Source organism: Oncorhynchus kisutch, linkage group LG22, assembly GCF_002021735.2.
Source record: "Oncorhynchus kisutch isolate 150728-3 linkage group LG22, Okis_V2, whole genome shotgun sequence".
In the NCBI taxonomy this organism is placed as follows: Eukaryota; Metazoa; Chordata; class Actinopteri; order Salmoniformes; family Salmonidae; genus Oncorhynchus; species Oncorhynchus kisutch.
This window is the reverse complement of record NC_034195.2, coordinates 42,545,215-42,557,803: the sequence shown is the minus strand read 5'-3', so window position 1 is coordinate 42,557,803 and position 12,589 is coordinate 42,545,215. Positions and strand designations below refer to the sequence as shown.

Sequence of the window (12,589 nt, the reverse complement as noted above, 5' to 3'; positions counted from 1 at the left end):
GCTTGATGAATAGTTGCTTATTTGAATCAGATGTGTAGTGCTAGGGCAAAGACCAAAACGTGCACAAATTGCGGTCCCAAGTACGGAGTTTGGGAAACACTGCATTAGGGACTCTTGGAGCAATGGAAGCAAGGCTAGAGCACCACAGTATGAGTCATAAATACCATAAAACCTAGCGGTCAAACAGGGAAATGGTTCCAATTGTTTTTCCACCTTTCATAGAAACTCTTAAAGGAAGATCTGTGTTGTGTAGGCTTGCCCTGGTGTGACATTTTGATAACTGTGTAAATCTCTCTAGGACAAGGTGACTTGTATCAATATATTCTACTCTATTTACTCTGATTCGAAAATGCTAATTAGCATCAAAGTAGACATCATGCAAAACTATAAATCCCTGCATGTCATCGCTAGCTGGCACATTTGCTAACAGGTATTGTGTCAATTTAAAACTTGCAGAAGACAGTTCAAAGAATTGTCCATTTAAATAAATTTTGCCAATTTATGAATTTCTACACTTAGCTATCATAGTTAATCCAGAGATTCTTACCTTTACCTTGATTCGGCAGTCTCAGTAAGATCATCACGGCATTTGTAGTACTTCATGATAGCCACTTTAGCAGCTAATTAGCATTTCATTTTTGGAGGGTAAATACAGGCGAATATATTGATAAAGGTCACCTTGTCCGAGTGGGATTTACTTTATCAAAATGTCACGCCAGGGCAAGCATACACAGACCTTATTTTAAGTGTTTAAAAAGAAAACTGTGGAAAAATGAATGTTGGAAAAACTATTGGAACTATTTCCCTGTTTGACCGCTAGGTTTTATAGGTATAATGACACTTCCACTGTGTGGCTCTATTAATTTTGAGTTACATATAACTAACAGCAGAGGGAAACAGAACACTTTCAATATTGGCCCAGACATTGGCTATGTTCGAGAGGATCAAAACCGCAATGTATGGGTAAATTGTGACTGACTGATGTACAAATAATAATGAGTCTTTATTTATATATTAGTTCATCGGCAGTCATCTGGATGCTCTCGAACACGGCCATTAACTTCAAGTTACTGTGGGAAAATTAACACGTTTCGGAGACCTTCTGAGGGTCTTGGAGAGTTATTTCCCCTGGTGTTTCACAACTGTTAGTTACCACATCACTAGACAGCTACAACCCAGATATTCTACACTGCACCTTACTATTTATTTGACTAGGCATGTCAGTTAAGAACAAATTCTTATTTTCAATGACAGCCTAGGAACAATGGGTTAACTGCCTTGTTCAGGGGTAGAACGACAGATTTGTTTTTACCTTGCCAGCTTAGGGATTTGATCTTGCAACCTTTCAGTTACTAGTCCAACTCTCTAACCACTAGGCTACCTGCCACCCCTACAAGTGGCTGCTTCACTATATACAGACATGGAATCACTGGCCACTTTAATAATGTTTACATGCTGCTTTACTCATCTCATATGTATATACTGTATTCTACTCTATTGTATTTTAGTCAATGCCACTCCGACATTGCTCGTACTAATATTTATATATTTATTATTTCCATTATTTTACTTTCAGAATTGTGTGTATTGTTGTGAATTGTTAGATACTACTGCACTGTTAGAGCTAGGAACACAAGCATTTTGCTACACCCACAATAACATCTGATAAAAATGTGTATGTGACCAATACAATTTGATTTGATTTGATCAGATGAACACAGTTATTGTTTATTGCCAGTCGCATGCAGGTTTAGGCTGTCAATGCCCTGTCTAGTGTCTATCAATGTTTATTTGTGAAAAGTATTTCTTGCTGTCCTTTGGAAGCATAAAGAAAAGGTCCTTATGCTTCCAAAACCGTACCGCAAGCGATGCGTTTTAATGTTCAGACCTGATCGTTAACAATATACCCCGACAGAACAATATCCCTTACAGAAGACGCCTTCATCCAATGATTTATGCCTTGAAAACACCTACAGCGTAATTTGCGCAAATTATACGCAGCATCATCTGGATATGTGTGCAACAAAAGTTCAACTTTTACCTTCTGCTACTATTTCTGTAAAGCCATCTACCCATAAAGTTTGACGCATACGTTCGATAAATACAACGTATGTACAACACAGAACGCACTGCAACTGCCTCTGGCAATGCTGCAAGGCAAACGCAGCGTTTCATTGGAAAATAATGTAATTCTGGGGTACCAAAATGCCTTCCCTGTCGGTGTGATTGAAGCGTAATGAGAGTCATGATCAAAGGCTAGCTTGCAGGCAGCTCCTGATTTGAAAAAAAATTGTGTACATTTTAGAATTGCCCAGAATATAAAATGAATTGTTATGGATAGAATGCAGAGTCCTTATCAATTGTGTCTAAAAACGGATTCTATTTATATTTTATGTGGTGGGGTCACCCCCATGACATTGAAAATACATTTGATAGAATTGCATTAGAGTTCAATTAAGGATATTGGTGGTAAATTAAAATCATTTTGAAATTGGTACTATAATTGGATTGCTGTAACTGATCACATGAGGCTATGGGGAATGTCCACATTTGCACAAATCTGTCATAGTTTTTTGTTTTTATCTTTAATAAATGTTAATTGTTGTAGTTTAAATGTAGTTTTGATGATGTCACGCACATTTCTCAAAAATCAGCTCATGGTGAGTCGATTTCTCTGCTCTTGTTCCATGACTCTCAAACATTCCACACGCAACAGGGGCGGGGAGGGACTCAGCAACAACGAGCAAAGTGCTGGAACAGTGCGGTCTCTGGAACAACTGGTCCCCACAAAGGTTAGAAATATGGGTTTCGTGGCCCTTGAACGAAAACAAGAGCCATTTTTTCCCGAAACTGGCAGTTAACTACGCAGTGGACGAAGACTGGTTTCATTTAATGGTGTAATACGTGAGTTATTTGGAGTTTAACATGTGGGAGATGGTGGGTTTTTCGAGATCCTCGTTGTCTAAGAGAACAAGATGGCAGCATTGCAGGCAAACCGAGCATGGTGTGGGTACTTGTTAACTCGTTAGCATGTTCAGAGAAGCCCTGGATTCTGTCATTTACTATTGTTTATAAAAGGTATGTGCGCTACAATAATATCAAGCCCAACTTATATCTTTATGCATTTCGTCGCTAGTTAGATATCTAGCAAACAGTTCGTTTCACGTTAGCTAGCAAATATGTCAAGCTAGCTAACGTTAGCAAAAAGTTTGTTCGTCAGCCTGGGTTGACTTTTTGATTCGTCCTTTGGTTTGTAACTACATTTCGTTAAAAAAAAAAATTAAATTTGAGGGGGAGGTTAGCTAATTATTGCCATCTCCATTCTCCTACCCATACTGTACATAGTTTAGTTAGCGAGCTAATCTTTAATTTAGATACCAATCTTTGCTGTTTAGCAAACGTTAGCTAGCTAATGTTACAACTTTAACTTACTAGCTACAACTTGAATTTACAAGCTAACTAGCCAACGTTCATGTTTAATAGCTAGCTACATTTTGTGGACTAGCCACATACCAAATATACTGTGACAGTACTGCACACTATCAGTGAGGGGGGGGGGGGCGTTTTAATCCCATGTCCTTCCTATAGCTATACCATTTCTGACAAGCTAACATTACACGCTTAGCTAGCTAACGTTACATTCACCAGCCAGATAGCTTATAATAACCATATTTTATAACTCAGTCATATAGCTAGCTAAAATATTCGCTGCATAATATACATACTAGTGGATTTCTGCCTTGACACTACTATTTTAGTTACTTCCTTGAAGCCACGTAGTCAGGTGTTTTATCAATCACCCATACCCCTCAGTCTACTCTGCAACTCACCCATTTGTTGATGATTTACACGTGGCCTTTTATAGCAGGCAGCCTTCTAATCCAGAAATGGTGAGGAGTGTAATTCAATACTGGGCTAGGGTCTCCTACCATTGCTGGGGTGTGGTGTAGGGACAGCAGGCATTGCAGCTGGCTCTGTTTTGGTACTTAGTGTGGTCGCTACTAAGTGTCTGACAAGCATATGAAAATAATGATAAAGAAAGGGGGAACCCCGGAGTGTGAACCTTTTTTTTAATGGTGTTTTTGTTTTGCACAGTTCCTTTCGGTAGGATGACATTCTTTAGTTAAATGTGTTATACAACTAGCCATGTTTTATATTTTGTTTTCAATATTACTTCAATTAGGAACTGAAGTAATGTAGATCCTTTTGATACAGAAGACACCCATTAGCCTGTCTGAACTTGGCATATTTGTACCCTAAGGTGTAACTAGTTTGTCTGATGTGACTCACAGCGAGGGAGTTGTAAGTGCAGTACTTGCACAGAAGTGTACTCCTGAATGTGGTCATTTTTGTTTGATTCTATCAATGTTTTTTTCCCCCCTTGGGGTTGAGACCTCCGGTCATTTGGATTTGAAAATCCAATTATATTGGCTGGGGCTTTGTGGTTTTCCGTGTGGGCGTTTGAGTGGGAACGAGAAAGGATAAACAATCAGTAAAAAACCATCCCCTTCATTATTGGTGCATCGTGCCTATATCAAAATAGCCTTTCCATACATGCCAGGAGGACTTTGAGTTAGGTGTTAGTAACTCTAGTTGTAACTAGTGCCATGTCAGCATAAAACCTTCCCATACTTTGAAGCAAACACTAACTAGAATTAGCAGCACAGCTAAACCTGTCATATTTCCCAACTTTGCTGGTACTCCAACAGAGACTATAGAGGCAAGCTTACATTTTAAACAGTTTATGCTGAATGCTTATCTTTTGACGTGCAAGCAATGATCTGTCTCTGTTTGCCTGTGGTCTATAGTGTCACAGTTTGCTGGTTGAATAAAGCTGCTCTTATCTGCTGTAGTTACCTTTTTGCTTTCTCTGCTTTTCCTGCCTGAGTGACAGGCAGCATAGCTCGCCCACAGAGTTATGCGATCCCCCTCATTACGTTTAGTTTAGAGTTTTTGCTGAATGCCCCAGTATAGCTTGCTATTGAACAAATAGCATGCCTGCCTTTCCCCCAATTTCTATCTGATCTAACTGAAATGTTTGAGTGCATCCTCATTAACATGCTTTGTTATCCTTCTCAATACAACTTCCACCAATCACCCACATAACAACAACGTGGCTGGCTAAATTGCATTTAACTCCCTAAAGATGAATTTACAGAAATGAAGTAGTTCAAGTAAACTAATCATTCCCCTTTCTCTCTTACAGGTATGACCTCACACGTTTTGGTCTACCCACCACACGTTTATCAAACCCAAACAAGTGCCTTTTGCAGTGTGAAGAAACCCACAGTTGAGCTCAATCGCTGTGTTTTTCATAGGAGGACCCTGCAGACCTATATAATTGGAGTAAACCTTGGCATTGCTAAGCCTACCAATATCCTCCTTTCAATTAAGACGAAAGTGTCTTGTAGACCCCAGAGTGGGCAGGACTTATCTTTGCAGACAGCTACATCCCTGAAAGAAGTACACAGGGAGTTGCACCAAAAAACGCCCCCCAAGGCAAGGGTCCAGAGAAGCTGAGGCTGCAGGCGGACAGCAGTGTAGGTGCAGTCACCCTGGGTTTCGGGGACTGTGGCTAGAGAAGCAGCAGTGAACAAGGTGAAGGAGGTAGTTCAAACCTCCACTGTGCTCTAATTGGACAGCTTCCTGCGATGTGGGCTGAACTGTAAGGGTGAGTGGAGAACAGTGGGAAAGCCATGCAGATAGTGGAGGACATTTCCATGATACCTGCCATGTTGCAAACTAATGTAGGGAACAAGAACACCATGGGGGCAGTGTCCCCCAAACAGAATGTTGGTGGGACTGGGGCTCGTAATGCGGCAGGGGATGGGGACTACCAGTTGGTGCAGCACGAGGTCTTGTGCTCCATGAAGAACACTTATGAGGTGCTGGAGTTCCTAGGTCGTGGCACCTTCGGACAGGTGGTGAAGTGTTGGAAGCGAGGCACAGGAGAGGTTGTGGCTATCAAGATCTTGAAGAACCACCCATCGTATGCAAGGCAGGGCCAGATTGAGGTGGGCATCCTTGCCCGTCTGAGTGGGGAGAACGCTGATGAGCACAACCTGGTGCGGGCATTCGAGTGCTTCCAGCATCGCAGCCACACTTGCCTGGTGTTTGAAATGCTGGAGCAAAACCTCTATGACTTTCTCAAGCAGAACAAGTTCAGCCCGCTGCCATTGAAGGTGATCAGACCGGTCTTACAGCAGGTGGCCACTGCGCTGAAGAAGCTCAAGAGCTTGGGCCTGATCCACGCTGACCTGAAGCCGGAGAACATTATGCTGGTGGACCCGGTGCGACAGCCTTACCGGGTGAAAGTGATCGACTTTGGCTCGGCCAGCCACGTGTCCAAAGCCGTGTGCTCCACGTACCTGCAGTCACGCTACTACAGGTAGGTCGGGCCTGCCCCTTAACTAATAGGGTCTTGTTCATGCCTTTATCTTGCTAGAAACACATTTTAAAAGTTAACAGAATTCAGGACAACCCCAGTAAGGCTACTAAGTAAGCACTAACCAGTTTGAGATACAGGGGCAGCATTTCACAAGGGTTAGCATCTTTTCCAGAGCTTTAAGGTATTTAGGCTATTATGTTATGTAATGTGAACAAATGGCCGTGTAATAATCTACAGGTTTTTGAGGGAGCTTGACAGCATGCAAACACTTCTTCTGCACTGCCTCTGTTAACCATCAGTCACACCCAAATGAGCCTGGATTACGTAACCTGCTGAAGGAACAGAAATGGTTACGTGCACGAGAATGCCTTATGTCTTGCGTGTTTCTGGATGAGACAAATGGAACATTCTCAGGAAGTATAACCCTTTTGGTCACTACCCTATGTATACACAGGCATAAGCTTCCACTTGAACAATTATGTGAAATGTTTAACCAGTGTTGCATAACTTACAGCCATGAGTGACCGCTTCCATGTTATGGTGTAGAGCTTCTCAGAAACGGTCCTGGTCTGAGGTGCTTACAAGACCACTTTCCTCTCATGCAGGCCTCTACGTTGACCTTTTTTTACAAGGAGCACATGTGCGCCTAAGTAAAAAAAATGTAGGCAAACAAAGTAATTTAGGAGCAAATATTTGAGATATTAAGGTTTCTTTCTAGGCGCATTGGTGCTCCTAAATTACATTTACAGGTGGCACAGTAAAGTATTTAGGAACAAATGCAAGTAAAATGGTCGCACTACACAGCCCTCTTATGGTGAGGCTGCATGTAGCCAGAGAGGTCAGTCAGGCGGGGGCATGAATGTTGCGTGTAAATGTGCATTTAGAGACCGGAAATCGGGTGTTCGGACATTCCTCTGTTTAGTGTACAGCACATGGCACCCAGAAGTGTTTTTAGAACTCTGTATGCTTCATGGTATTGGGAACAACATCCATGTGTCTTTAAAAATATATATATTTTTATTTCACCTTTTATTTAACCAGGTAGGTAAGTTGAGAACAAGTTCTCATTTACAATTGCGACCTGGCCAAGATAAAGCAAAGCAGTTCGACAGATACAACGACACAGTTACACATGAAGTAAAACAAACATACAGTCAATAATACAGTATAAACAAGTCTATATACGATGTGAGCAAATGAGGTGAGATAAGGGAGGTAAAGGCAAAAAAAAGGCCATGGTGGCAAAGTAAATACAATATAGCAAGTAAAACACTAGAATGGTAGATTTGCAGTGGAAGAATGTGCAAAGAAGAAATAAAAATAATGGGGTGCAAAGGAGCAAAATAAATACAGTAGGGAAAGAGGTAGTTGTTTGGGCTAAATTATAGGTGGGCTATGTACAGTTGCAGTGATCTGTGAGCTGCTCTGACAGTTGGTGCTTAAAGCTAGTGAGGGAGATAAGTGTTTCCAGTTTCAGAGATTTTTGTAGTTCGTTCCAGTCACTGGCAGCAGAGGACTGTAAGGAGAGGCGGCCAAAGAAATAATTGGTTTTGGGGGTGACCAGAGAGATATACCTGCTTGAGCGCGTGCTACAGGTGGGTGATGCTATGGTGACAAAATATAATAATTTATAATATAATAATTTATCAATCCTACAAGCAATACAAAAATATTATTATTGTGGGAGATTATAACAGTTTTAAATACCTCAATGGACCGTAAAGGAAATCAAACTATCACTTAAGGAAATCACGAATGTCATGGATATACAGTTTAAGTCGGAAGTTTACATACACTTAGGTTGGAGTCATTAAAACACGGTTTTCAAACACTCCACAAATGTCTTGTTAACAAACTATAATTTTGTCAAGTTGGTTAAGACATCTACTTTGTGCATGACAAAAGTGTTTTTTTTCCAGCAATTGTTTAGACAGATTATTTCACTCATAATTAACTGTATCACAATTCTAGTGGGTCAGAAGTTTACATACACTAAGTTGACTGCCTTTAAACAGCTTGGAAAATTCCAGAAAATGATGTCATGGCTTTAGAAGCTTCTGATAGGCTAATTTACATAATTTGAGTCAATTGGAGGTGTGCCTGTGGATGTATTTCAAGGCCTACCTTCAAACTCATTGCCTGTTTGATTGACATCATGGGAAAATCAAAACTAATCAGCCAAGACCTCAGAAAAAAAGTGTAGACCTTCACAAGTCAATTTCCAAACGCCTGAAGATATCACGTTCATCTGTACAAACAGTAGTTCGCAAGTATAAACACCATTGGACCACACAGCCGTCATACCACTCAAGAAGGAGATGTGTTCTGTCTCCTAGAGATGAATATACTTTGGTGCAAAAAGTGCTGATCAACAGCAAAGAACCTTGTGAAGATGCAGTAGAAAACAGGTACAAAAGTATCTATATCCACAGTAAAACGAGTCATATATCGACATAACCTGAAAGGCCGTTCAGCAAGGAAGAAGCCACTTCTCTAAAACCCCCATTAAAAAAAAGTCGGACTACGGTTTGAAACTGCACGTGGGGACAAAGATCATACTTTTTGTAGAAATTCCTCTGGTCTGATGAAACAAAAATAGAACCATTTGGCCTTAATGACCAACGTTATGTTTAAAGGAAAAGGGGGAGGCTGGCAAGCCGAAGAACACCATCCCAACCGTGAATCACGGGGGTGGCAGCATCATGTTGTGGGGATGCTTTGCTGCAGGGGGGACTGGTGCACTTCACAAAATAGTTGGCATCATGAGGAAAGGAGAAGTGTGTACAGTCGTGGCCAAAAGTTTTGAGAATTACACAAATAAATTTTCACAAAGTTTGCTGCTTCACTGTCTTTAGATATTTGTCAGATGTTACTATGTAATACTGAAGTATATTTACAAGCATTTTCTAAGTGTCAAAGGCTTTTATTGACAATTACATGAAGTTGATGCAAAGAGTCAATATGTGCAGTGTTGACCCTTTGTTTTCAAGACCTCTGCAATCTGCCCTGGCATGCTGTCAATTAACTTCTGGGCCACACTGGTGGCAGCCCATTCTTGCATAATCGATGCTTTGAGTTTGTCAGAATTTGTCAGTTTTTGTTTGTCCACCCGTCTCTTGAGGATTGACCACAAGTTCTCAATGGGATTCAGGTCTGGGGAGTTTCCTGGCCATGGACCCAAAATATTGATGTTTTGTTCCCCGAGCCACTTAGTTATCACTTTTGCCTTATGGCAAGGTGCTCCATCATGCTGGAAAGGCATTGTTCTTCACCAAACTGTTCCTGGATGGTTGGGAGTAGTTGCTCTCGGAGGATGTGTTGGTACCATACTTTATTTAGGGTTGTGTTCTTAGGCAAAATTGAGTGAGCCCACTCCCTTGACTGAGAAACAACCCCACACATGAATGGTCTCAGGGTGCTTTACTGTTGGCATGACACATGACTGATGTTAGCGCTCACCTTGTCTTCTCCGGACAAGCTTTTTTCCAGATGCCCCAAACAATCGGGAAAGGGGATTCATCAGAGAAAATGACTTTACCCCAGTCCTCAGCAGTCCAATCCCTGTACCTTTTGCAGAATATCAGTCTGTCCCTGATGTTTTTCCTGGAGAGAAGTGGCTTCTTTGCTGCCCTTCTTGACACCAAGCCATCCTCCAAAAGTCTTCGCCTCACTGTGCGTGCAGATGCACTCACATCTGCCTGCTGCCATTCCTGAGCAAGCTCTGTACTGGTGGTGCCCCAATCCCGCAGCTGAATCAACTTTAGGAAACGGTCCTGGCGCATGCTGGACTTTCTTGGTCGCCCTGAAGCCTTCTTCACAACACTTGAACCACTCTCCTTTAAGTTCTTGATGATCCGATAAATGGTTGATTTAGGTGTAATCTTACTGGCAGCAACATCCTTGCCTGTGAAGCCCTTTTTGTGCAAAGCAATGATGACAGCATGCGTTTCCTTGCAGGTAACCATGATTGACAGAGGAAGAACAATGATTCCAAGCACCACCCTCCTTTTAAAGCTTCCAGTCTGTTATTTTAACTCAATCAGCATGACAGAGTGATCTCCAGCCTTGTCCTCGTCAACTCTCACACCTTTGTTAAAGAGAGAATCAGTGACATGATGTCAGCTGGTCCTTTTGTGACCGGGCTGAAACGTAGTGGAAATGTTTTTGGGGGATTCAGTTCATTTGCATGGCAAAGAGGGACTTTGCAATTAATTGCAATTCATCTGATCACTCTTCATAACATCCTGGAGTATATGCAAATTGCCATCATACAAACTGAGGCAGCAGACTTTGAAAATTTATATTTGTGTTATTCTCAACTTTTGGCCACGACTGTATATATTGAAGCAACATGTCAAGACATCAGTCAGGAAGTTAAAGCTTGGTCGCAAATGGGTCTTCCAAAGTTGTGGCAAAATTGCTTAAGGACAACAAAGTCAAGGTATTGGAGTGGCCATCACAAAGCCCTTACCTCAATCCTATAGAAAATTTGTGAGCAGAACTGAAAAAGCGTGTGAGCAAGGAGGCCTACAAACCTGACTCAGTTACACCAGCTCTGTCAGGAGAAATGGGCCAAAATTCACCCAACTTATTGGGGGAAGCTTGTGGAAGGCTACCCAAAACATTTGACGCAAGTTAAACAATTTAAAGGCAATGCTACCAAATACTAATTGGGTGTATGTAAACTTCTGACCCATCTGGGAATTTGATGAAAGAAATAAAAGCTGAAAATAATAATTCTCTCTACTATTATTCTGACATTTCACATTCTTAAAATAAAGTGGTGACCCTAAGAATTTTTACTTGGATTAAATGTCAGGAATTGTGAAACTGAGTTTAAATGGATTCGGCCAACACGGAACCCAAACGGTCTTGCGTGCACCATGCATACATTTATTTTGTCCCACTACACCAAACTTGATCACGACTCGTAGGTTAAAATATCAATAGCTAGTACTTGCTAGCTAATTTGTCCTATTTAGCTAGCTTGCTGTTGCTAGTTAATTTGTCCTGGGATATAAACGTTAGGTTATTTTCTCTGAAATGCACAAGGTCCTCTACTGCGACAATTAATCCACACACAAAACGGTCAACTAAATCGTTTCTAGTAATTTCTCCTCTTTCCAGGCGTTTTCTTCTTTGGACTTATATGGTGATTGGAATCTAAACTTTAATAGTATTACTACACCGACCGGCAACACAGTTCATCATTCAATCACCCACGTGGGTATAACCAATGAGGAGATGGCACGTGCTTCTATAAACCAATGAAGAGATGGGAGAGGCAGAACTTGCATCGCAATCTACGTCAGAAATAGGAATTACTTCAATTTTAGCTCTTGTCAACGCAGACGCTCAATAATTGAATAACACAGATTCCTCAATGTATTTTGCAACGCTCGGGCACACGATGCTGAGCGGTGTGGTCCGCCTATAAGGTATATGTAAACTTCCGACTTCAACTGTATTGGAACTAATGGCGGCTTAAATATATTATATATGGAGGCTTAAATATCCTGACCTAGTGAGATATACATGGCAGAGGCTCAATCAAGCTTGTCGTCTTGACTACTTTTAAGTAATTCTCGCTGTCACCAAATGTTCATGGGGGATAGAATGCGGTCGGCCCATCAAATAACAACATTACTGTTACAGAATTTCCACATGGGTGAGGATATTGGAAATTTAATCGAGCCTATTGGATGACAACTTGTTTTTAACAAGGACAGAAGACTTTATAACTGACTTTTTCCAGCATAATATACAGTGCACTAAAAGTATGCAGATCCCTTTTTCCACATTTTGTTACATTACAGCCTTATTCTAAAATGTTTTAAATTCCCCCCCCCCCAAAATCAATCTACACACACTACTCCATATGACAAAGCAAACACAGACCATAGCACATTTACAAAAGTATTCAGACCCTTTGCTCAGTACTTTTTTGAAGCACCTTTGGCAGCAATTACGGCCTCGAGTCTTCTTGGGCATGATGCTACTATCTTGGCACACCTGTATTTGGGGAGCTATTCCCATTCTTCTATGCAGATCCTCTCGAGCTCTGTCAGTTTGGATGGGGAGCGTAGCTGCACAGCTATTTTCAGGTCTGTCCAGAGTAGAGGTCGACCGATTTAATCGGAATGGCCAATTAATTAGGGCCGATTTCAAGTTTTCATAACAATCGGAAATCTGTATTTTTGG

At 41.3% G+C, this 12,589-nt stretch overlaps 1 protein-coding gene across 5 annotated transcripts in view; it reads left to right on the top strand.

The window, feature by feature from the left end:
• The first annotated feature begins 2,686 nt into the window (after nt 1–2,686).
• The window catches only part of hipk3a (homeodomain interacting protein kinase 3a), a 51,542-nt gene continuing 41,639 nt past the window's right edge, over nt 2,687–12,589 (top strand). The window contains exons 1-2 of one of the 5 annotated variants that reach the window (XM_031801286.1): nt 2,687–2,792; nt 5,207–6,388. In XM_031801286.1, coding sequence (XP_031657146.1) covers nt 5,697–6,388 — 692 coding nt within the window. In that variant the 5' untranslated portion in view covers nt 2,687–2,792; nt 5,207–5,696. Of the gene's footprint in view, nt 3,079–5,206; nt 6,389–12,589 lie in introns of all 5 variants that reach the window. The other 4 variants (XM_031801287.1, XM_031801284.1, XM_031801285.1 and 1 more) reach the window with 4 other exon arrangements.